General features: G+C 38.1%; 2 protein-coding genes across 2 annotated transcripts in view; one reads left to right on the plus strand and one right to left on the minus strand.

The window, feature by feature from the left end:
* Nucleotides 1-1,844: 1,844 nt before the first annotated feature.
* CIMIP2C (ciliary microtubule inner protein 2C) lies at nucleotides 1,845-20,633 on the plus strand. Its single transcript, XM_026671532.2, has 4 exons — nucleotides 1,845-2,111; nucleotides 3,661-3,934; nucleotides 7,725-7,837; nucleotides 20,489-20,633. Exons 1-4 carry the CDS (start codon nucleotides 2,038-2,040, stop codon nucleotides 20,631-20,633), a joined length of 606 nt encoding a protein of 201 aa, XP_026527317.2. The 5' UTR covers nucleotides 1,845-2,037.
* A 5,302-nt stretch (nucleotides 20,634-25,935) lies between these two features.
* The window catches only part of CIB4 (calcium and integrin binding family member 4), a 34,963-nt gene continuing 33,960 nt past the window's right edge, over nucleotides 25,936-26,938 (minus strand). Inside the window, exons 4-5 of the mRNA XM_026671451.2 lie at nucleotides 26,486-26,595; nucleotides 25,936-26,145 (exon numbers count right to left, since the gene is read on the minus strand). Of these exons, the coding sequence (XP_026527236.1) occupies nucleotides 26,053-26,145; nucleotides 26,486-26,595 (203 nt within the window). The 3' untranslated portion in view covers nucleotides 25,936-26,052. The remainder of the gene's footprint in view (nucleotides 26,146-26,485; nucleotides 26,596-26,938) is intronic.

A 26,938-nucleotide genomic window follows, 5' to 3' on the forward strand; every position in this document is an offset into this window, starting at 1 on the left:
ATGGAAGGGTGAGTCAACCTTGAGCCCATCAGGATTGAACTCCAGGCTGTGGGAGTTCTAACCACTGTGCCACCATGGCTCCTGCGCTATCATGACTTATTTCCAAGGATTCTATAAATGTGAGTATGAAATGGCACCCCAGTTAGTAATACTGAATCAGTTGCAAAGGCTACAATCTTGAAGCTGTTAACAGAATTAAGCTGTTTATTGATCCACAGATGCCCAATACAAAAAGAAATGTGTATTCCAATGAACACAATTACTAACATGAAGAGGGTGAAATAACTAAATGAATGAACAATAGTAGAAAAATGCAAAGCAATTATTAAAGTAACTTGAATAAGGATAACAAACTTTTAAATAAAACCTAATATTGCACTCTTCATGAAAAAATATTTGTGGCTCATCTAATTTAAGTATTTCAGTAGAAAAGAATAAATGTAGCTCACAGTTGATAAAACAATCTGAGCTTCATTGTTTGCTTGCACATGTCTATTTGTATCTTAAGTAAACCAAACTTTTTAAGTAAACCAAAAGATTCAGTAGTTCAAGAAAAAAGAAAGGAATAATCTGCAACATACCACCTAAGGATTGTTAATAGTCACTATATAAAACAGTTAGTAGACCAGTAAATTGTATTAATGAACATTAACTACAATCAGAAGACAGAAGGTAAATTCCTTTATCTCATAACACATTAACATTTATACTATAATACATGTTATTTTTAAGCTGCCATAAAGCTGCTTTGTTGCTTTTCCCCCTTCAGCTATCTAAAACTTTAAAAAAATTGACAATTTATTAAATATATGAATCATCTTCTGCTTATTCAGCAGCCAGTAGGATATGCAATAAAAACCTTTCATAGAACAAAGGAATATAGAAGCAAAATTCACACAATAAAATTTCTTTGAAAAAGGTAATACACAACATCTATCACTTTGTGAGTCTCAGGAAGCTACAACTTGGGTGTATAACATGCTAAATGCCAGTGGGAAAGTTAAAATGTCGGTTGGGACATATTGTATAATCTAAGCCACTATTTCTCAACTTTAGCAACCTTAAGGTAACTTCATCAGAATTCCTCAGCCAGCCATGAAGTCCACCTACTTAAAATTGCTGGCCTAAATCTTGGATTTTCCCCCAAATACCTTTAAATAAGGAGGATTTTATCCTTTGTTTAATGCTAACCCCCTTTCAATGACAGAGACCTCAGATTGCATCCTATCAAATAACCACCTTTATTCTGGCTTCTGCCTGGCTTCAGGAATTGAGACCAGAATAGAATAACGCGCGGTTGGAAAAGACTTTGGAGGTCTTCTAGAATCTAGTCCAACCCCCTGCTCAAGCAGGAAACCATTTTAAGCAACATTTATAAGAGAGCACGCTTCCTGTAATTAATTGGGTCTTTCCTTTCTTCTTTCTTTCTTTCTTTCTTTCTTTCTTTCTTTCTTTCTTTCTTTCTTTCTTTCTTTCTTCCTTCCTTTCCTTCTTCTTCTTCTTCTTCTTCTTCTTCTTCTTCTTCTTCTTCTTCTTCTTCTTCTTCTTCTTCTTCTTCTTCTTCTTCTTCTTCTTCTTCTTCTCCTCCTCCTCCTCCTCCTCCTCCTCCTTCCTCTTCTTTTTCAATGAATCTATTTTAAATTTGCAAGGTACGGGTGGAATAACTCTAGGGATTTTTTTTTAATGCCGAATAAAATGACCCAGGAAATATTCCGGAGCAAAATTTCCTCCCGTTGCACTTCTTCATTTAAGAAGTTGCAAACCCCTCGCCGTCGCGTGGGAGCCACGCGCCCGCTTTTTCCAGGTGGGAGGAGCGCGGGAGGAGGACGGGCCCGGGTGAAGGAGGCGAAGGGAGCGGCCCTCTGTCGCCAAGCGCAGCGCAGCGCAGCCGGGGCCTCTTAGCTGCCATGGCGACTGGTTTGTGACTGCTTTGGCCTTCAGTAGACCGGCCCTCACTGAAGCCTCTTGATCCCCGGCTACGCTAGTTGGTAGTGTTCGTGATTGGATCCGTCCCTCGCCGCTGAAAGGATCGTCGCTATGGCCTCACGCAGCGCTGGGACCCTCCTCACTCAAAACAACGCGGTCTATGTGCCGCCGGGGCTCATGCCTGGGTGGGTGGCCCGCAAATGCCTCTAGTTGAGGTGGGGACGGCGGGGAATTTGAGGCGTCGGTCAGCGACGGGTTTTAAGCCTGGTGGAGGCTGAGACGCTGGGAACATAACGAGGAAGAAGGACTTGTGACCGAACCGTCTCGTCAGCAAAAGACGGTGACGTTCTGTATCCCTTTTCAGAAGACCTACATTTTTAGATGAAATTTTATTTGTAAAAAGCTGCTCCTTGTCCGGAAAAAAAGATGATGCAATGTGTTAGAAAGCATTTAAACTGAAAGGGGAAAAACTGTAATAGAACTGTTGGTATACAGTAAAAAAAAAGAGAGCAAAATATCAACAATTCCCTACGATGAAGCCTCACTTCTGATTCCTCCCCATAGTGCATATTATTATGATAATGCCCAGTTGGATAATTATATTCCCATCCTTTATTTATCTACACCTTTCTATAATATATTACAAATGAATTTCCCAGTCCTTAACCCATTATTTTCAAATAGGTTTTTTTGTGACACAATGTAAAGTGTTCCTATATTATTGGTGAGCAACTCATTCTAAGGAGAGCTTGTGATGACTACCATCCAGGAAAATAGGAACTCAAAATAGCATTGATTTATCTTTAAAATGCAAATTGTATACTGTATGATGCTGAGAAGGCTTTTATTTGAAAGAAGGAACATGACAAGTTTTAGTTAATCAAAAATACTGTAGAAGAGATTATGGTTATTCCCCTTATAGCTCTTCCACCATCACTCAGCTACTGTTTAAGTGATATAAATGCTGTCCTCATTATTGTTATATTTAGTGATGATTAGATGGTTCAAGAAAATGCTATAAATCACCAGTGGAGATCTTGCTTATATATAGCTTATAAAAAGAACACTATAAATATGAGTGTTATATCTATAATTAATTTCCTCTTTGAAAAATTGCTCAGAAAAAATCACACAATTAACTTATTAAATGCACTGTTGAGATGGAGGTCACTTACTAGAAAGCATCTATATGAGAAACATGCAAACTGGTAGTTAATCGTGTTGCATAGCAACAGTCATTTAGGAATAATGTTAAATTAGACTGTTTTCCCTTGTTTGCAGGCTTACTGAGAGTTGTAAATTGGGCAGAATAGCATCCTTACATCTTTTTAATATGGAACATGAAGTGCTTATTGAAAAACTTGAGAGGGTTGGGAAGAAAGTTAGAAAGACTGGAATTTTAAAATAAGTTTTGCATAATAATTTCTGATTAGGAATATTTTACTTAAACAATTAGAACTTAGTTTTTCAGTGGTGGTTCAAGTAAAATATATAGGTCCCCAGGAAAAGGTCTACATAGAGCAATACCCACATGAGGCACAGAAATAATATGTGACAGTAGTCTAAGCTAGCCAAGAAACCATCAGCTGCTTTAATTCATTCTCTGCAAAACTAGATGTAATAATAGTTGTTTGTTTTTGTGAAGATTATAATGTTTGCAAAATGCTGCAGATATTGAGTGTTATCAAGGTGAATAAATTAAGGAGTTTAATTTGATTTCTTCTTTTTCTCTAGGTACCGTGGCCATGTCCCTAATGTAGCCTTTTCCTTTGGTGACACCTATGGAAATACCACCATGAAATATTTTCAAGACTTCCGAAATGCCGCAATGGAAACCAGCTATAGTCCTTACAGCAAAGGGGGGCAGTTCCCAACTCTTTTCTCCCGTGACCCATCTCTCGTGATTGGGGAAAGGGCAAGAGGCTGGGATCGATGGCTACATACCCCTAATTACTCTCGTTTCAATTTGGATATGAACCGCTCAGAAGAACTGCAAGAGTTCCACAAGGTAAGGCTGCTTTTCAAGACATACCCTCTTCCTCCTGGTCAATTACACATAATGTGAAATTCTGAATTTAAAATGTCATGTAGATAATCTGCATTAAACTAATTAGGGATTTTTTATTGTTGTCTAAGAGTAAACACTTGGTTTAAGAGGGAAAAAGGATTTTTTGTTAAAACAATGGGATGTGTAATTCATGTATATGATGACATTTATGCATTTTATGTGTGCATAAAATGATAAATGGGATCTTACACACTTGCATGCATAGAAACACTGTTCAGATAATTTGCTAGTTACACCCCAAATCTGCAAAACCAAAGTCAGTTAAATGAAGGATTTATTAAATCAGCTTAGGCAATCAGCAGAACCAGGTTCTAACATTATTCTGGCTAGTATAATTTCTTTTTATTTGACGTAGGCACCCTATATATGTGCCCAGGCTAGTATAGTATGCATATATGAATGTTTTTCATTTTTTAAAACAACCCCCCTACACACAATCTGGTGATACTTATATTAATCCTAGATGTAACTTGAATGCTCTCTGTGTTTTAATAGTCTTTTACATTTCATTCTATGCCTGTTCAATTTCGGCATTTTAAGATTGATGGAAAAGGATCACGATACAAATAGTCCTTAGGTTTTGCCTCTAGGACTGTTGGAATAAAGAAAGATTGGTTCCTTTATGTTTTGAAAGTAGAAAATTCAATTGTATATAATTAAAAATGGAATTGACTACTGTTTACTTTGTCTATTTCCCCCCTCCCCCCTCCCCACAACAAGCAGATCTTTTTAAGAGGAGAGGCTTCAGTGAAAGAACATCGACAGATGATATATTCTATAGTTGGAAACATGCAGGCAGGGATAAATTGTACCACATGTTCATGTGGATTGTGTTGATTAGTCCTGGGACAATTAGGTAAAGGAAAAACACGGTTTAATAAGTGCAGAAGACAGGGTTAGTTGGGATAATAAAAAACATAGAAAAAGACAACATAACTATTCAGATGGGTATACAAGAGTGATTGTTTATTGCCTGATTTCTTACAGCAGGTTGTTGCATTAGTTCAGAAGTTACCACATGTTCTCCCTTCAGGGAAGCCTTCTGCACTTTCTAGGCTGCTAGGAACTGTTGCAGTCTGTCATGAGAACTCCTGTGCTGTTTAAGCTATTTTTTATGGAGCAAGAACCTCTTTTTTTTTTTTTTTTTGCTTTTTTTTCTCCTTTATCAATCACAAGAAAGCTTGCATTTCTTGAAGAAAACTCAACAGAATCTTAGTCAACTTGCCAGCAATCAGTATTCTTAACAGTCTTCATCTGGGTCATCCCACTAGCTGAATCAATTATTTGCCTGGCATTCTCTTCTTCAGTTTGCTATTGAGAAGCTCATAAGGGCATTTCCATTCTAACTTTATGATATTTTTATTATAAGACCATGCCCTGTGATTCTAGTCCCCAGTCTTTGTTATTTTTTTAATATACTTTATTAAGTTTCTGCAAAAAAATAAAATATTAAAAAACCAAAGAAATTAAAAATATATTAAAAAGGGAAAAAATAATATACTGATCTTGAGCACAGTTGCAAGTATAAAGTTGTGTGGGAAAAGTACAGGGTTTACACATAAATAACCTTGTCTGACCATAGGTGTTGATAACTGCCTTTTTGAATACAGAAAGGTGTGCTAAGTAGATTTATTATTTATAATCAAATTGTATGGCCATCCATTTCACAAAAAATGAACAGTATACATAGATCCTGCTACGTTGAATTTAGTTTAATTTTTATTTCTTCTTAAGCCTGGAAATAAGGGTGATTTCTTCTTACTCAGTAGCCAGTGAATCCACATCAGTTAAACAATCTATAAATAATAAAGAGTGGGATGTTAAAATTAATGGGCTGAAAAGCACTATTTGTTCAGATTTTTTCTTTTATTTCTCAGTGATTTTATAAAGTAACGACATTAAAACTTTAAACTATTTTAAAAGCCCTTTCTATTTACACATTCTCTTTCTCTCTCTCTCTCTCTCTCTCTCACACACACACACGCACACACACACACACATACACGGAGGAGGGGGAGAGAGAGAAGAAAAAGAAAATAAAAAATAAAAAAACCCAGGTTGCTTCAAGTAAAAATGCAGGACTGTTGTGAATGTCATTGTCTGTCCTACTCAATAGTTTGAACCTGTCAGCTTTAGGAGTAAACTACAAATATTTTGGTCTGTATAACAAACAAGTGGATTAGATTATAGTGGCAATGGGTAATTTATAATGTAGCATATTATGGGCAGTTTTCAGTTTATTATTTATTTATTTAATTTGTGTGCTGTCCATCTCATCTAGATGTTAGTATGTTGCATGAATGAGAGCCTTATGTTAAACCATAATCTGATTTGTTTGGCATTATGCTGACTGTTTCCTAGTATGTTTTGATTGCTTATTGTACCCTATGACTATTATTAAGTGTAGCATCTTATGATTCTTGACAAATTTATCTTCTTTTATGAACACTGAGAGCATTTGAAACAAGACAAATACCTTGTGTGTCCAATCACACTTGGACAATAAAGAATTCTGTTCTGTTCTATTCTATTCCATTCCATTCCATTCCATGAACATGGCAACTGTTTTTTGTTAACCAGATTTAGAATTCAGTATGCTGTTCAGACCCATTATTGCATGAAAATGGCAACAATGATCATTGGATTTTATTAATAAAGAAAAACATCTGGGATTTTGAGTGGAAAAATAACAATGGGGAGAGGAAGCCCTTTCCCTGCAAGACTTTCTCCTTTTGTTACAAACCATGGCTTCCAAGCTTGCTGTTTTCCCTTGTGAGAACATTCACAGGAATGGCAAGCGAGAGGGGGAAAATGGTGAAGTAGCATTGCATCAACCTGATGAAAACTCCATCCTTTTTCTGTATATGTACTGTGATGTTACACACATAGTTACTGGCATATTGCTGCTTTCATCATTTTGGCAAAGTGGTGGATCCTGTGAATGCTTTTGTTTATCCGTATGAAAATATACATTTGTAGAAAGCAGACATGACCAAAAAGGTCATTCATTTTCAGTTATTTTTAAGGTTAATAGAATTTTACAGATAATTTTGCTCTTTTATACATTTCTGGACATATCATTTTCATATACAGACTACATTCCAAGATAATGCTAAGCCAGGATTTTTTAATTTCTTGAACTTCTGATTCACACATATTGCAAAACCATACAGAGGTATAGAGAGATAATTTGTACATTAAATTAACATAAAATTAAAAAGTATGCATAAAGACATACATAGAAAATTGGCATAATGTTATAAGGAAAAAATGTGCTAGTAGAAAAGGAGCACATTGGGAAAAATTGCATAAAGAAGAACAGTTTGTACATAGATGGGCAACTCTGGAAAATGCGGATAGATTTTTGTGTGGATTTGGAGCGGGGATGACATACATGAATGCAGACATTGTGCAAATAGAAACCAATGCAAATACACCTGGAAAAACGAGAAACTGAATTGAGTACAATTAGCAGATTTACCTGTCCTTGTTAAGTTTCAGCCTTACAACAATCATGTAAAGAGTATAAATTCAGTTCCTTGCTAAGGTGATAGGCATCATGATTGAACAGAGTTTTAAATGCTCAATTCCCTAGTGTGGATTCAGCACACTTAACAGTTACATAACAGGAAATGTTTGATTTGGAAATCAAACACATGAAGCAAGTATTCTCAAAAGAACTCAGGTCTAGATACTGATGCTCCTAACCCAATTTATTTTTAATTTGCAGCTTACTCAGATGCATCGTGAACATTACAGAGATAAGACAGGGAAATTGCACCCGGTACCATACTTTGTGCTGCCTATGAAGGAAAAAGACAAGTACCCTCATCCTCTTGATCTGTGAGTCTAGTGGGCAAAAACAGTAGTGTAGCGGGGAAATCAGGTATTGAGTCAATTTTATGGAAATGTTATAGAAGCTCATCAATTTCCTTATTATAGAAGATTTATGAAGAGATTGGACAACCACGACATGGTATAGGGTCTCCTGTTTGAGCAAGGGGTTGGACTAGAAGACCTCCAAGGTCCCTTCCAACGCTGTTATTCTGTTACAGGCTCGCAGTACTCAACTTATGACCACAGTTGGGACCAAAATTTCTTTTGCTAAGCAAGGTGATTGTTAAGTGAGTTATGCCATCAAAAATGCATGCCCAATGCCAAGCACCCAGATTATGATCACATGGCTGTGGGAATGCTGCAATAGTTGTAAGCATGAGGACTGATTGTAAATCACTTTTTTCAATGCCATTGTAACTTCAAGTGAATAGGTCTACGTCAAAGACTACTGTAACACTTCTGAATCTAAAATAATCTGAGGTGACATGGATCAAGTCAGTAAATCCCTTCTAAGGTCATCTAAAATCCATCTAAAGTTCTGAGATTCATTAACAAAAGCAACAATTTCTTTGCATTTAGGCAGTGGGTTTATGCACAAGGTAGACAGCACTTTACATTTTTCCTGCTATTTTTGTTCTGCCATCCATCATGGAAAGAAACACATCAAGGAGTCAGTAGAGTATCTAAAGACATTATTATCATTCCAACAGAGTCATTTTGGGTGTTCTTTAGTCTTTGTTCAAACAAAATGTACATTTCTTTTTTGTTTATTATCCCATTCTTTTAAATTCTTTAAAAAGATAGTCTCAAATGTGTTAATTCAACTCTGGAAGTTTCTTTTGTTTCCAGAAAATATTTTCTTATCTCCTGTCCTGCTCTTTAGACTGTTAATTAAAGTCAAAAAATATTGTACAGCTTAATTATAGTCTAAATCTCCCTGAGGGAGAAAAAGCTGTGATTGGCAATGATGGTCAAAGTTATTATGACAGGAAACACTGCAGTTCTGTGCTCTCTTACATAGAATTGTACAGTGAGATTCTCATAGAAAACAGATCTAGCTGCAATGTTAATATACTATATATTGCTAGTCCATGTGTAATACGCCATATGTAAAATAATAATAACAGAAAGTACAATAGAGCTATCTTTAGCATAAAAAGGCACCTTATACTAGTTATTGGTTCATCTCATTTTCTATAGTTAGCTCTGATTGGCAATAAGTTCTCTAAAACCTCAAGGAGAGAAATATAGTTTTCAGGTTTGTTCTTTAAGTTCTGATTGAACCTGGGGTCTTCAGTATATAAAACACATATTGCACTATGATTTCTGCCCTTGGTATTATGCATGACTTGTTAATTTTCTGCTTTTTATCATTTTGGCTCACTGGCCTGTATTCTGTATTCCTAATCACTGAAGTAACATAACATTCCCATTTTACCATAGTAGTAAACCAGAGAACAGATGTTAGAGGGGGAAGAAAATCCATCATTTTACCAGATTATTAAAGAGATATTAGTAGAAATCTACCCATCTGATTTTGAAAACATTGGCCTACTTTGCTAGTCAACTAGTCCAAGTCAACTCAATACACCATTTTATCCTTAGTGATTCCTATTATCATACGTGGATCAGTCATATTGTGGGAGGGGATTGAAGAAAAAAATTATAACAATTTGAGGATGCAAAGCATTTACAGGGAAGAACAGAAGAATTCAGAAACTTGCTCACCTGCTATTTTTCCCTTGCAAATGTTACTCCCATGTAACAACTAAGTGGCTTATTTTCTCATAATCTGTTGATTTGCCCTTAAATCTCAAGGAAGAGTTGGAAGGAGAGGAGGGAATTGGGTCTCCTATTTATATACAGAATATTATCTAATAAAAATAAAATCTAAAGCCCCATAAAGATAGTCCTCAACTTTCAACCATTCGTTTAAATGACCATTCAAAGTTACAACCCACTGAAAAAAGTTACTCAACAACTGTCATAGTATTCCCATGTCACATGAACAAAATTTGGGCGCATGGCAGTGAGCAGGTATTTGCAACTGTGGTATTTACAACTGTGGTAGCACTCAACTCAACTACTATCTTGCTTTGCAATGGAAATTATGTAAGTTGAGGGCCACCTATATTTGCTTTGATCCCATACATATATTGGGAAGATATTTTCTTGAATGAATGCCCCACTAGTATTTGCAAAATGCTCTCCTCCCTCTTTAAAGACAAGTTTGTCTTAAAACTTGCAGTAACTATTATTGGAAAATGCAATGATATATTGAACCATGTACCTTTATGCATATGTATTGTTTGTAAATTCTGTATTTTATTTGGATTGTTTACATTTATTGTGAATGTACCTACTTGTTCTGTTTACCACTCTGCAATCTGTTTTGGGTGTTTGTTGGGGCTACGAGTACTAAGCTCAGCTGAGCTAAGATTTCTGGCCTATGACATGCAAAACATATTAATGGTATGTTTTATGGCGTGAATTGCTTTACGTTGATGGGAATTGCTTTACGTTGATGGGACTAACCAGCCCCACTCGTTTCAGGGAAAGGGTCCTGTTGGCCAAAGAATTTTGGCTGCTGTGACCCCTGCCTTCTGGAATATTCTCTCCTCAGGGGTGAGGTCTGCCTCTACACTTTTGGCCTTCTGGAGGAGCCTAAAAACTTGGCTCTGCTGCTTGGCCTCCCCGCCCCCCCCCCCCCGCCCCCATAGGGACCTGTTACAGGTGGAACATTCTCACCCCCAGGCTGCTCATTGTCTTTGTTCTTTTAATCTTTTAATTCCAATTTTGCTTTTTAGTACTTTTTAAACTTTTTATTATATTATAACCCTTCCAAAGTCACTGTAATAGTAAGATGGGAATCATGGAAATTCAATAAATAAATAAAAATGAATAAATGCGGGAGATGGACGTTTTAAAAATTTGATAAATAATAAACATTTTTTAATTTGAAACTTGCATTCTGACCATATCATAGTATTCAAATGATGTTATAACTATTGTGGTTCAATGATGTTATAATTACAGGTAGTTCTCATATAGTGACTGCCTCATTGAGTGGCCCTTCACTGTTATAACCATGATGAAAAACTAATTTATGATGAATCCTCACATTTAAAACATTTGCAGGCCAATAAAGCAAAGGAAAGCTGAAGTGTGATTATAAGCACAGTCATGTTTTCACTTAGCAACCGCTCTGCTTAGCAACTGAGTTACTGGTGCCAATAGTGGTTGCTAAACCATTACCTATATGCTGGAAGTGTTCTGGGCTCAGAACAAAAGGGATTTTAAGTTTGAATATTTTTGCAGGCCTCTAGTTATGTATACTTTATTACAGATAGTTCTTGGTTTGTCCCATTTATTCAGCAACCACTCAAAATTATGGCAGCACTGAGAAAAAAAATGGACAGATGATTGGTTCCCAAAGTTCCCATCACAGAACCCCTGTGCTCATGTGATTGAGATCTGGGCACAAGGGTGTCTGGCTTGTAATTGCAATGTTGTAGAGAGGCCTGATCACCATTTGCAAAGTATGCTGATTAGTGTACATTAAAGTTCTATTCTATTCTATTCCTGTTCCTGTTCCTATTCATTCTACCTTCCCTGCTACCTTCCCACAAGTAAAGTGAATAGAGAAGCTGGCAGAGAAGGTCACAAATCACTCTGTTAAGTTGCTTTGGCCCACAGTACCTACGGACAGCTTTTTCTGGGTTTCCAACCCTCCCCCCCCCAGCCCTCCTCAATACATGCACGGTCTACATTGGGTCTCCCAGGACCTCCCACAGCCTCTCTCACCCCTTTGGTTACCTTGCTTGAGAACTCTTGCTTCTCACAATGACCTACACATTCTGGGATTAAAATGTAGCCTGGATTGTAGTCACGTGACATATTATGCTTTATTACCACATTGCTTGATGACTAGCGAAGTCCCAGTGCCAATTGTCATTGTAACCTAAGGACTACCTGTTAATGAAATGATCTGCTTTTATAATTGAAGATACAATACCTTTCTCTGTGTAACTGATCTTTTAAGTCTAAAAATATAAATATTCCTTGAGTTATCCATGGTTTCTCAATCCGTATGGTATTATTAGGCCATACTGTATTGCTTTAATTAAGGTCCTTAATCACAGCTGAATTCTTACTTCCATTTGTCAGTGTTGCTTTGTGACAAATGGTTTTATGATGGTGCTATGTTCTGAAAAATCATGTAAGTAAAGTTGTATGTAACCTGAAAACTGATTCATGTCATTTAAAAGAATTACAAAAGTGTTTGTAAATTATGTTTGTTCTCTTTTTATTGTTTGTTCCTTGAAATTACCTTGAATAAAATGTATCAAGCTTTATCTGTTACATTTCAATTTCCAATAAATAATTTCCTAGGTGAGTTACCAGGGAACGCGGAATATACAGTATTTATGTATCACCTATGCAGTGTCCTATCTCCTGCATAATCGGTGAAACCTTCTAACTTCAGTATTCATCACCAATGTTCCTTTAGGATAGTACCTACATTCGAAGGTTGGGTGAACATATGTTAAATGGATAGTATATTACCCCTTGCCTTCCAACTGTATATAATATAATATTATTTTATTTGACTTGATTAGATTTCATACCATTTGTGCAATGTAAGTAATGATTTTAAGAGCAGATTCTAGTGATGCATAATGCCACCTGAATATTATGAAAAATGCCTTAAGTTTTTAAAAGTAAACATTTGCTGTGAACTCAAGCCTGCAACTTTATTGTCTATTCTCTTTAATTGTCTTTGGGATTTTGTAAGCTACCCAGAGTCTAAGGCAGGGTATCAAACTTGATTTCATTGAGGGCCACATCAGGGTAGTGTTTGACTTTGGCGGGACCAGGGTGGGCGTGACCAGAGTGGCGTGGCCAGATCAATGTCACTCACGTTGGGGGCACCTTTGGTGGCCCGAGCGCTCTGCCAGCGAAAATGGGCTCCCGAGCTCTGTTTTTGGCTGCAACTGTCTCCTGTAACCCTCTGCCTGCGGCTCTCCCAGCTCCATTTTTGCTGGCAGAGGCACTGCGTGTTGGTCCTTTGTTGTTTCCAGGGCGCACCCCCCCAGGCCAGATTTAAGCACTGGATCCGGCCCACGGGCCTTGAGTTTGACACCCTGGTCTAAGGGAACGGGTGGGTATAACAAATTAAATTAATTAATCAAATTAATACCTGTTCCCACAATCCACTGGTCAAAGAGGAGGCTAATGTGCTGCAGAAACATGAAATGAATCAGTTGACCACTTTCATATATCTAGTCCTCTGCTGAGAGATTAATTATTTATATAGGCTATAGATGGCAACTAAGAGAGAAAGACAGCATACACATAAACTCTTTAATATCAATACCAATAGCATCTGGACTTATATACCACTTCATAATGCTTTAAAGCATTCTTTAAGCAGTTTACAAAATCAGCATATTGCACCCGACAATCTGGATTCTGATTTTACTGACCTTGGAAAGATCGAAGGCTGAGTCAACCTTGAGCCAGTCAGGATCGAACTCCCAGCAGTGGGCAGAGTCAACCTGCAATGCAACATTCTAACCACTGTGCCACTAGGGCTCCTTTAATACATTCTAGTGGTCGTCCAGAGTTTTGAAGTCCAGATCTCATAGCCCTAAGGTCTAAGCTGGGTATCTGCTGTTTTATAATGGTGAGAATATCTTAAACTGATAGAAGATCGTATATATAAATAGGAAATTCAGCAAACTTACTATTTCTATGATTTAATCTTAACGTTTTACCATACTGCTATAAAAAAAATCAGAAACCTGCTGGAAAAAAACGTCAGCAACTCTTCTCTGGATTTTCCCTGCTGAAATAGGCATCATGGTGTGGGTATAGGAAAGTTCATCTACTTCAGCAGACTGATTTCTGCTTTTAATACACCTCCCTAGTTTGTATCTTTCTAAATAATGAATCCAGCATTGTTGGCCTGTCATTCCAAAGCAATCTCTTTTGTTATTCCTCTCCAAGGCACACAAGCATTAATCACGATTGATCAATCCCCTGGAGCACTTTTCTAGGGCATGTTGCTCTGCCACAGATTGTACTTACTTTTATGGCTTTGGGTATTGGCAGGAAATAAGATGTATTTTTGTCCTCCATGCTTTAGAGCAGGGCTGTCCAACCTTGGCCCCTTGAAGCCTGGCGGACTTCAACTCCCAGAATTCCCCAGCCAGCAAAGCTGGCTGGGGAATTCTGGGAGTTGAAGTCCGTCAGGCTTCAAGGGCCAAGGTTGGACAGCCCTGCTTTAGAGCAGTGATCCCCAACCTTTTTGACGCCACGCGGCCCGGTACCGGCATCAGCTGGGCGCCGCCATCTTTTTGATGAAAAAGTGCTTCCGGTGACCTCACCGAGGTTATCAAACGCCTTGAGCTTTTCCGGTAGAAATGGCTTTCTACCAGAAAGCTCACCGAAGCGCTCGCCGCCATCTTTTTGATGAAACGTGCTTCTGGTGAGCTTTCTACCGGAAAAGCTCACGAAATGGCCCATCTTTTTGATGAAACGTGCTTCCGTGAGCTTTCTACCCGAAAAGCTCACCAGAAGCGCTGGCGCCGCCATCTTTTTGATGAAAACGTGCTTCTGGTGAGCTTTCTACCGGAAAAGCTCACCGGAAGCACTTTTCATGAAAAAGATGGCGCGCCCAGCAAGCCGCAGCCCGGTAGGAGTTGTTCTGCGGATCGGTACCAGTCCGCGGACTGGTGGTTGGGGACCCCTGCTTTAGAGGGTAGCATTTCTGTTCCTGCTGTAACTAATACTTGGTGCTGATGTGGGACTGTAGTTCTGTTGCTTTGGGATGACAGGATGATGAAACAAGATTTCAGACCGGATGGTGGAAACCTTCAGAAGCCCTCCACAACAGGCGAGGATAAATTCAGTTACTGAATTAAAGTAACTGGGCAGGTAGAAAAATAGAATTAAATCGTTTACCTTAAAATGTTGGATTGTTAGTGCAATCTTTGAGTAGAAGGCAGAAAATTCATTAGTTCACTCCATTTAACAGAGTGTAATAGCTTGAATACTTTAAAGAGGCGATAAACAAATTATGGTGAGGAGAAGATATTACAATTCCACACCCTGATAATTCTAAGCTAGTAGTTACCAATCTGTGGTCTGCAATGCCTGAAGGTATAGCAAGTGGCACAAGGCTTTTGGCACAACATTTTTTTTTTAAGAATTGCCAAGTTCTATGAAAGTTTTAATAATCTTGTTGAAAATATCAGGAAATTTTGAGTTATCTTGCAATTTATTTATTTATTTATTTACTTTTAGGATTGTGTATGTGCCACCTGGGATAATCACTTATGCTATGATACCAGCAGGTTCCACATTGCTAATTCTGATTTACACGGTCCATCAAAGTTTGCAATTAAGATGTAATGAAAAAGTTGGATCTTCTGTTCTAGGCACCATCAAGTTTCAGACTTTATATGCTAAACTGACCACCATTAAGTGAAGCATTGCCCATCCTGCTTGGGAGTTTCTCAGAGTCCTTTGGCCACTGGAAAAGCAGACAGCTTGCTGATCTAGTAATTTTTTTCTTATGAACCTAGGGACAATGAATCTGTAGTCACAGTTTGCTGTTGAATTTTGCACATGATTCTAGAAAATAGATTTACCCTGATTTGGACAATTGGCAGTTGTCCCAAAGGTGCTTCTTTTTCAAGAGGCAACTGGACTTCTTGGTTTTTCTTTGAAGACGTTTCGCTTCTCATCCAGGAAGCTTCTTCAGCTCTGCAGAGTGAAGAAGCTTCTTGGATGAGAAGTGAAACGTCTTCAAAGAAAAACCAGGAAGTCCAATTGCCTCTTGGGGGGGAAAAACCACCTTTGGGACAACCATGACCTGTAATGACTGAGAATCTTCATACATCCAACTGGCAGTTATGTACCTTATCTATTCATTTATGGAGATTCTCAATCATCCAGATCATGATTGTCCCAAAGATGCTTTTCCCAAAAGCAACCAGACTTACTTGGTTTTTTTCCTTGAAAATGTTTTGCTTCTCATCCAAGAAGCTTCTTCGGTTCTCACTTCTTCAGTTCAGTTAAGAACTGAAGAATCTTTTTGGATGAGAAATGAAATGTTTCAAGGAATAAATGAAGACCAGTTGCCTTTTGGAAAAGCACTTTTGGGTTCTTACCTATTCCTAACTCTGCTGACATCATGCCAGCTGACAAAGTAGAACACTTGCTTTATCACTTGGTTGATGCCCAGGTATGTCCAGTTTAACTTTTCTTGATATTACTTGCAACTGGGAGTTTGCTCACAGTTATCAAAATTGAGACTTTCTTGTAGCAGATCAAAATTTTCTTTTTCAATTACCGTATTTGCCGGCGTATAAGATGACTTTTTTGCCCCGAAAAACATGCCTCCAATTGGGGGGGTCGTCTTATATGCCGGGTCGTCTTATACGCCGGCAAATAGTAATTGGGATGCACTGCGGCTGCGCTGAGGCACTTTGCGCACCGTGGAAAGATCCGTGAAGCCGAAGGAGCAGCCAGCTTCTCCCAGCTCCCAAGGAAGAGGCTCGCACCGCCCGGGCTCCGCTGAGGTATCCGGCTGGGCTGTCAGGAGTTGTTACGCTGGCACGGCTCCGCGGCTCCAGTCCCGCTGCCTCGGGAAGGGAAAGGCAAAACCAGGAGCCGCTGCTGCCATTGCAAAGCGCCGCCGCGGCTCTTCCTTTTTGCCTTTCCCTTCCCGAGGCAACGCGGACTGGAGCCGCGCGAGCCGCGCCAGCGGTAACAACTCCTGACAGCCCCAGCCGGATACCTCAGCGGAGCCCGGGCGGTGCGAGCCTCATTTCCTTGGGAGCTGGGAGAAGGCTGGCTGCTCCTTTCGGCTTCACGGGACTCGTTTCCACAGTGCACAAAAGTGCCTCAAAAAAAAAAAAGTGCAAAAGTGGAAGGCGTGCGGAAGAGGGGGCGAGTATATAACAAACTATATTTTGAGTGGAAATGTTGGGGGGTCGTCTTATACGCCGGGTCGTCTTATACGCCGGCATATACGGTATCTCTTCTAAAGTGCTTTCTGAATTCATTTGTATAAATCTTCGACAAGTACTTGACTAGGCTTTTGCATAGAGGCATAACTGAGAATCATGCGGTTCTTCATTTTACATATTTATAATGAATTTCTTTTGATATACTTGAAGAAATAGAAAGTGAGCATAAATCAAACTGTTCACTTTCTCGTACTTCATGAGTGCTCTCTGCTGGTACAATGTGGTAGTTCTTATTATCCAGTTGGAAAAATGAAATCTGATTGAACAGCTATGAGGTAAGTGGAAAAAAGGACATCGATGCACATTAACTTGTCCCTAATGAACTCATATCCTATGCTAATATAAATTGTACCCTAAGGATAAATAACTTTGAGTTAAATATATAGATGACACCCTATAGAATAAGCAAAGGATAAACAAGATTTACCCTCAAGATTGTTAACATTTAGGAACATAATTAAGTGTTAGGGCATGAACTTTAATGACAGCATTCTTAGTTTTATTCAGGTATATCAAATTAGTAGTTGTGGGTGGGTGATGGCAAGTGAGTATGCTCTCCAAATGTGTGTCATAGTGGGTGTTGTCAGAATTTAAATAACTTTTACTAGAAGATAATCTGGTAAGTATCATTTATTAGACTGTAATGGCAAGGATGTTCCCTTCCAAATGCCTCATTTTGCTGGAATCTTACAGATTTTTAGCTTATCTTTTTTATTATTTGCTTAGGAGCATACATGATCTGGGCTGTAGCACATGTCATTATTATTTTCTAAGATTACTGAGGGAACCCAGTACCATTCTAGGAAATAAAAGATCATGCTGCAGGCTAGCATTTTATAGCAGGTTTATTACTTTTTTTAAATGCAACAATTCCCTATAGTCTGACCTTGTGTGATTTATGCACAGATGGAGTCAGTTGGGGGAATGCAGGTAATTGAATCTGAAAAGAAAGAACAAAGCACCACATTGCACTTCTAGTTACATTTATATGAAGTTACATTTAATGTGTTTTGACTACCTTTAATGTCAAAAATCGGAGGGTTCACATCTCTTTATATAAAGTATTGTAGGCACTTCTTCAAATCGTAAAATATGATACAGAAACTTGAAAATTTATGTTCACTTGCTCTGAAATACATCATTAAACATGAATGTGATAGGCAGAATAGAACCCAAACAAGTTCCTTAACTGTAATAAAAACATTTATTATGAATAATCGATGAAAAACATTGTTTGTTATATTTTTTATTAAAAATGAATACATTAATGTTCATGTCTTTAGAGTTTCACCTCTAATTTGGATTTCCTGTCTCTAAAAATATTACTGAAGAATGGAATAAAGTTGTCTTGCTAATTCTGTTTCATACTCACCCATTCAGTTAATGGTAGGATGACACAATAGAGGGATGGAATACTTACCTGATTTAAAGTATAACTCTCAGTTATATTTTAAAACATACTATACAATCTTGCTATTTTGGGTATTTCATCCACCTAGAAAAGTGATTGTGTTTCTTAATTTATGATTATTGTAAAACTGAAGTAAAATAATATATTTTTCTATTTTATATTCACAGTATCTAATTAAAAACTTCAAAAAAATGTTCATATTTATTGTCTTTTCTTTCACAGGTGCCTGCATCTTTTTTTCATTTTCATTTTTTTTCTTTTCAAAATTTCTCTTTTAACCTGTTCATATTCATATATGAAACTGATCAGATATATTTGAAATTTTGAAAGGGAAAATTAGGAATGTGTGTAGTATTTTTTTTTCTTTTCAAATTTTATCCCTGAATCAGGATTATTCATCTCTGAAGCAAGTTCATAAAAATGTATTGATGTCTCACATGGTCAATATCTATGGAGATTCTCAGTCATCCAGTCATAGTTGTTCTAAAGGTGCTTTTGCAAGAGGGAACTGGACTTTTTGGTTTTTCTTTGAAAACGTTTTGCTTCTCATCCAAAAATTTCGTCCAGTTGCCTCTTGAAGAAGCACCTTTGGGTTTCACATTGTCAGTAGAATATACATATAGTAAGAGTTTAAAAGACTCTAAAAGAAAGAATAGAAGCATTAGATGGGTAGAGGGGAACATAAAAAGTGGAAGTCTACATCAAGTTTAATGAACATCTAACCTGACATTCTAATATGTCAGGTTAGATGTTCATTAAATCTAGGTTATAAAGTTGAGTCACGAGGTCAGGTAATTAACCAATGAATTATAAACATTGCTGAAGAATCTGACAATAGTGTAAGTTGTGGCAGGGTTGGTATTTTAAAACAATAGGGTAGTCTAAAGTTATCCTGTGCGCCCTGGCCATTTATATAGTAATGGTGAGATGGAGCTAGTGCAATTTTCTTAGTAGCGCAGGCATTGCAGAGCACGTGCTCTGTTGTTTCTCTATGTCCAGAGTCACAGGACATTGTCTCTCCAAGTAAGGAATCTTCTGGTATTGGACAGGACAGCTTAGGGTAGGTGGCAGAATTTCTTTGTTTAGGTACTTTGAGTATAATCCTGCAGTATGCTGCTTTACAAGCAGAGATGGAAGCATGAAAGCAACAGGTTTTCATCAACTCTTGTGATCCATAAATAAACCCAGAAAAATAAATAATTTAATGAGTCAAACTGGACCAATTAAATTGATCAAATCGTTCCATCTTTTTTTCAGCCTAATAGACCAATTATAAATAGCATGTTGACCATATTCACATTAGGGGATTGTTGTGTAATAAAAACACACATGCACAAAAAAGAGTTGATCAACCCCAGCAGGTTAGTTCCAAACAGGCTCAGCCTTGCAAAGATTAAAGTAATTTATACAAGCAGGCAAGTTGTAGTAATACATCTAAATCAAAGCAATTGAACCATTTTGCATACCTAGTTCTCTAAGAAAAAAATGTCTGGAGAGAAAGGATAGCTGAAAATTGTATGTTCTCTGTTACCAAAGCCATTGTATGGAATATATTTCCTCACTAATGATCACCATATGTATTGTTGATCAATGTGGAAGGAGACATTTTTAATAGGTAGGTAGGTAGGTAGGTAGGTAGGTAGGTAGGTAGGTAGATAGATAGATAGATAGATAGATAGATAGATAGATAGATAATTATACACACACAGAGAAAAATAGCAAAGTAGAAGGCATAGAAAAGAAATAAAAAGGGGGGAAATCTTGCAATCTCCTTGCAAGGAACAGCTGTCTGGAACACTTATGGGTGATCTCAAGACCTCTTGTCTGGAGAGGAATGATAGAACTGCTCTGCTCACTGACTGCAAATAATGTCAGCGCACCCTTGTGGAACAAACTTCAGTCTGCCATTTCTTTATATTCATACACACAAGCAATTTTTAACCAATACATATTATTATTATGTGTGCTGCTGGAATGTCTGGTGAGATTTGGGTTAAGAGTGCTCTCTGAATAAATAAATCTTTTCAGTTCAGGTGAACTCCAACCAGAATCCTTTTTCAAACTGGGAGCTTCATTTCCTCCAGGTTCCCAAAGAAAATCCATCATCTGGGATTCTATTACATTCATGCTGTGTTTTCTGGGGGCAGCCGCCAATGATATAACCATGTCTCCATTGTGTGCTTGTTCTTCTCACCCCCTTTCCTTTAGCCCACCACTGAGCGCCAAAGCAATGTGGCACCTCCATCGCATCTCGCCAGAGAATCTACGGACATATCAGACTTTCCCTTCAGGAAAGAGAGTGACTTCACAGGAGAGAGAAGTCCGAGACAGCTATTTTCAATTCAGAGCCTGAATGAAGAATGCTGACATTCCTGTATAACCCTTGAGAGGAAAGTCAGAGCTTGGGAGTAAAAAAATGTTTGAAGAATGGGAAATCATAAAATTGATTTTCTTCACCATGCCTTGTTGCCTAAGAATACTTGTGTTAGACAATAGTCCATAAAAACTGAAGTACTGGAGGTGATCAGCTGTTAACCTATATCATATATCATTCATTTACACTGGCTTCAATTTCATGCTTATTTTTTCTTGTTTACACAGCTTATACCTTCCATGACCGAAGGGATGAATTGTTGGTACTTGAAAATACTGAATTAGCCAAAGTTAATAATCTAATATGAATCAATTTGGCGTAGACACCAGCTGAAAACTGGGAAACCTTGCGTTCTAATCTTGTTTTAGCCACCGATTAGCTGGGTGACCTTAGGCCAATCACTTTTTACTTAGCCTTAGGAAGGAGGTAATGGCAAACTATTTCCTAAATCCTGTCAAAAAAATCTGCAGGTAGTTGTCAGGAATCAAGATTGACTTGAAGGCCTGCAGGTACATACTGTACACACAAAAAAACTCAGAAAAATGAATAAGCAGATGGCATTCGGGGTATGCTATCTCTGAACTTGGAGTTTTTATTTTGCTATTGTGCGTATGTTCCATGTAATAGAAAATACCAAGCAGTATTCCCGGGGTTTTAGTACCAAGCCCTAAAATAATCACATTTATTAACAAACATAAAACTCATCATTCTGTATCTCAATTCTTTAACTATAAGCAAATCCAGTACACAATGCCATTTCCAGTCAGATATCGGCAAACCCAGAAAGAATCCTAAAGTAACAACAGATCCCATTTGATCCCTGATCAAATAAGCCTTTATATTCCATCTTTTTACATAAAACAATCTTGTCTTTAACTCTTTGAATGATCATTGCTCCCTGTCTTGAATTTCTTCAAACTTCAGCAAACTTATTTCATAAGTCCAGCAGGTAGAAATTATTCCAATTGCTCTCTTTAATTGGCATTTTATTAATTTTTACAGCCTCATCTATTTTTTTTTTTTTTTTTTTTTGTATATCAGTGATGAATTCTTGTTCATGTTGTTGCTTATAATCTTGTCAGATCATTTCCCCCTCCCCCAAATCTTTCATTTATTTATTTTTGTAATAGCATCTTCTGGTATCACAGCTTCTTCTGGGAACAGGGTATATTCATAAAAAAATGCAACAAAGTCATATTTCCATTTCTCAACAACATCTATGAACACAATTATAAGTTGCTTATCTTGTTATGTAAGAGATAACTTTTCTTTCCCACGAAAATGCATTTCCTGTTTAACATTTACCGTATATGCCGGCGTATAAGACGACCGGCGTATAAGACGACCCCCAACATTTCCACTCAAAATATAGTTTGTTATATACTCGCCCCCTCTTCCGCACGCCTTCCACTTTTGCACTTTTTTTTTTGAGGCACTTTTGCGCACCGTGAAGCAGATCCCGTGAAGCCGAAAGAGCAGCCAGCCTTCTCCCAGCTCCCAAGAGCGAGGCTCGCACCGCCCGAGCTCCGCTGAGGTATCCGGCTGGGGCTGTCAGGAAGTTGTTACCGCTGGCGGGCTCAGCCCAGTCCAGCGTTGCCTCGGGAAGGAAAGGCAAAACCTTTCCCCTTCCCGAGGCAACGCGGGACTGGAGCCGCGCCAGCGGTAACAACTGACAGCCCCAGCCGGATACCTCAGCGGAGCTCGGGCGGTGCGAGCCTCGTTTCCTTGGGAGCTGGGAGAAGGCTGGCTGCTCCTTCGGCTTCACGGGATTCGCTTCCACGGTGCGCAAAGTGCCTCAGCCGCAGGCAGCCGCAGTGCTTCCCAATTACTATTTGCCGGCGTATAAGACGACCCGGCATATAAGACAACCCCCCAATTGGAGGCATCTTTTTCAGGGCAAAAAGTCGTCTTATACGCCGGCAAATACGGTATTCATTTCAGGCTTAATATTCAAAATCAAATATTCCAACTTTTTCTGAGCTCTTAAACCAGGGGTTCCCAACCTTGGCAACTTTAAGACTTGTGGACTTCAACTCCCAGAATTCTCCAGCCAGCTGGCTGGAGAATTCTGGGAGTTGAAGTCCACAAGTCTTAAAGTTGCCAAAATTGGAGACCGCTGTCTTAAACTGTTTAAAACTTTCTGTAGTCAAAACATTGATTTCCTTTTTGTTTTTTACTTTGAATTTATAAGGTTAATAAAGAGAAAGTTTCATTTTTGTATGCTAAAGATTGAAGGCACACGTTCAGTGTTTCCAGCCTTGTTATTTTAAAGGGGTCTAACATTTAAAGCAGTTCATAGACAATACCTGAGGGTGTTTAGCAAAGAATGTGCAAACGGATGTCCTTTGAAGGCTCTGGCTGTGATTGGAGCAAGAACAAGTTCTCTCATTTCTTGGTTGTCTCATAATCTGGAGACTGCTGCTGTATAGTCTTCTTGTAAGAAGCAACTGTATGAGAGTTGGGCAGTCTTGTACCCTCTCTTTCTTTAGAGAGGGTCAAAGGAACCAATCTACTCACTGTTTCTTGTTCTTGGTCACCATCATCAGCTTCACAAAATGTGGAAAAGTCTGCCTTTTCTTCCTCAGAAATGAAAGAGTGACCTTCCTGATGTTTTGGACCCTTATTAAGTTTTGAGCAATGTTTTTCAGTTTCAAGTTTCTGAGTACAAGTATTCCTTGAGTTAGGACTCGTTGCTTAGCAACTGTTTGAAGTTATGATGGATCTCCCTGTGGTACTTATGGCCCTACCCCATGGTCACATGCATTTGTGCCAGGTGTGCAGCAACCAGCCCACATTTATGGACATTTACAACATCATGTGCAATCATGTGACTGCATTTTGTGACATTTGTGTCAAAACCTGGCATTTACTTCTGGTTTTCAGAAAAACTGACCCATAGCAAACCATTGGTTCTCTTAGTGATTGTGGCACTTGCTTAATGGCGGCCACTTCCACTGAACCACTGAAAAAGGTTTTAAAAAAAACTAGTTGGTCATGTAAGTGACCTGATTTATGACCGTCACAACTTACAGCTGTGATGTTGTAACAGGCTCCATTATAGTCATACACCATGGACTACTCTAATTTCTCTGCCTCTTGATTATTTCATCTCTGCTTACTTAATTGTACCTATTTATATTCTTAAGTTTAGAGGGCACTGTTTCTTTTAACCAATATGGTATTCGCACTGAGAGCTTTTGTGGTCAAGTATTGATTAGAAAACCTCTAAATAAAGCAGTAATGAATAACAATATTTCCTTTTTAGTATAGAGGTATTTATTATAAGAAGGGTAAGGGCATTGTATAGTCAAATACTCCCTCTCTTGTACGAAAATTGCTTTATCATTGCTATAAAAATGTCGTTCTCTATAATTGCACTGGATGGAAAAAAAGACAAACTTAGATAAATGACTTTTTTCCTTTCTGCTCTCAGAATCATTGTTTATTTGCATATTCTTTGCAAAAATACATGGACTGATTTGTTATCTGATCTTTCATGACAGCCTTTAGTGTTACTTCTGCAATATCCAGTTGCAAGGTCCTAAATCTCCCATGTTGTCACCTTCTTGTCTCTCAGAAGTAGATCTTGAAGGATCTGGAAAGAACATTAATTAGTTTTCCGGACTAGGTCTCACTTGACTTTAAATTATTTCTGTCTTCCTTACTTTGTTCTTGGATTGCTTACTAAACTTGTGTATAACCACCAGATCTATAGCAATGCTGCTTCCTGTTCTCACAATTCTGTCCCTCCCTCCTTCCAGGAAATGCCTAAACATTTTGTTGACAATTTGGAATGCAACAAAGCTTAAGGTCTTAACCAAAGGTATTTCCAAGTATATGGATCAATTCTGACACATTACTATATAATACATTTATGAGTATACTTTGAACAGTTATCCTGTGAATCCTGCCATTAAGATATTCTCAATGGGATGCCACTTAGCTGACATTTTATCCAGTAAATCATTAAGAAATTGAAACAGTCACTTCCATTTGCTTCAAAATCAGATTAGAGACAAATAGTTCATATTGTCTAAACATAACAGCAATAGCAATACCACCCCATAATGCTTTATAACAGAGGTCTCCACCCCCTGGTCCGTCTGCAGCATGCCAGAAACAGGCTGCACAAAGAAAGTAAAGCCCCATCTGCGGGATGCAGGCAGCACACGAAACCATGCCCTCTCCAGTCTATGCAAAAATCTCCCCCTCCAAACCGGTCCCTGTTACCCAAAAGGTTGGGGGTGCTGCTCTACAGCATTCTCTGTTTTACAAATGCCAGCATGTTATCCCCAGCAATCTGGGTCCTCATTTTACTGACCTCAGAAGGATGGAAGGCTGAGTCAATATTGAGCCAGTCAGGATCGAACTCCAGATTCTGGGCAGGGTAATACTGCAATACTGCATTCTAACCACTGTGCCACCATGGCTCCTACATTCAGTACCAAGCAAACCATAAGCTATTAAAACCAGCTGAGAGAACCAAAGAAGGGACAGATTCTGAAGCACCTTGTGGGTTTTCAGGAATATAGTGCAGCCAAGAGAAGTCCGTTTAAGTCTCCAGAAATAGAGAGAAAATAATGAATATGGTGTCAAGAAAGTAGGTAAATCTCAGTCTCCTCCTTTTCTGAAGAAGCTCAAGTATGAAAGACATCTTTGGTTGGGAATGTATTGACAAATCATTTATTCTAAGGTCAGAACTTGGTTTAACCTTTTTGAGCCAATCTGAATTCTAAGGATTCATCATTTAAAAATACCTCAGTTCGTGCTCTAGTATAGTTTAATCCCATAAATTTATAACTGCATTAATATACTGATGTGAAGTTTGTCTTCTGATCACTGAAGCTTCTAATTGTAATAATGATTGTTTTGGGAAAGTTTTCTGAGCTGAAAAAATGCTGAGCTTGCAGAACAATATAAATGGGACATTTAGTAGTCTCACATTTGTTGAAGGTTCCAACATGGACAACACTTGAAATTCCTTCATTTTTTTTCATCTTAGGGATAAAAAAAGGGATGCTAGTCCATTTTTACTGTATATATCATCCAATTTACAGAAAGAAATGAAATAGAATTATATTTAAAAATTTAAATTTCTTGTAATGAACATTGGAAACAATAGCAAAGTTCTCTTTTTCGATCTTGCGGCCTGACATTTAGTGTCGTCTCCAGTATTATTATTATTTTCTTATATTCCCTTCCCTATGTTAGAAATCTGTCAAAGTTGCCTTGGCCAGGCTTTCTGTAGCATTATATCTGATATAGCCTGGCAATATTTTTTTTTGTAGGGGAAATTACATAAAACATTATAGAAGGAGAGATTTCAGAGATGGATTTGAATCATGTGAGAGCAAAGAAGCGCAACTACACTGTGGATGGGATAGGGTGGGAATTGTTCTTACTGTAGGAAGTCTGGAGATTTTATCATAGCATGTTCAAATTCTGCTAGAGAGAGCATTCTGTCATTATCCAAGTCAGCTTCCTCCAAAATCTGTTTCAAACACAAAGTATGTATTATACAGAAATAATATTTCTGTTGTTTCATATTAGTCAACATAAGAATTTTATTTTTGTGCTCCAAAATGGATTTCTTTTTCCAGTCTTATTCTCAAAATGTGCTTGGACTACAACTCGCAGATGTCCATCTAGGTAGCCATTGGCTTCCCAACACAGCTGGAAGGTATTAGGTTGAAGACAGCCATTAGAAGACAGAAGAGCTGTGTCTCTCATGCCCAGGTTCTACTGAAAAGATAATTAAACTATCTAAAACAATTTTATGCTAAGGCCTCAGTTACTGAAGTCTCAAGGTGGTAAAGGAAAGAATTACCTACATGGTTCGCCAGAGACACAATTTCTTCCTCACTGAGGTTATTCTTATTGATTAATCTGCGGATGACATTTTGGAGATCTTCCTCATCAATAAAGCCATCATTGTTGAAATCTGGGAAATTAAAATATTGTGAAAAATAGAAATAGGGTGGAACTTGGAATATTTACAGCCTATTATGCAGTCCAGTGACAAATATTTAAGAATTACACGAACAATATTATCTTTTCTCATAAAACTGCCACAGAATTTCAGTCCATCCAGCCTAGCAATGTTTAATGACTAAAGTTTTTTGTCTCCATCTGCCTGATTTTTTTTTTTTTTTTTTTTGCAGCAGAATATGTAAAGAACTGGCCTTGGAATGTGCTGCATAAGCAGTCCCAATTCTGACAATCTGATTCCTTTTTTCCTTTTTTCCATTGACTTCCACACTGAACCTGAACATGGCCTGAAGCTG

The sequence above is a fragment of the Notechis scutatus genome, chromosome 1 (genome assembly GCF_049901735.1).
Source record: "Notechis scutatus isolate UNSWTSFEM ecotype Mainland chromosome 1, rNotScu1.2, whole genome shotgun sequence".
In the NCBI taxonomy this organism is placed as follows: domain Eukaryota; kingdom Metazoa; phylum Chordata; class Lepidosauria; order Squamata; family Elapidae; genus Notechis; species Notechis scutatus.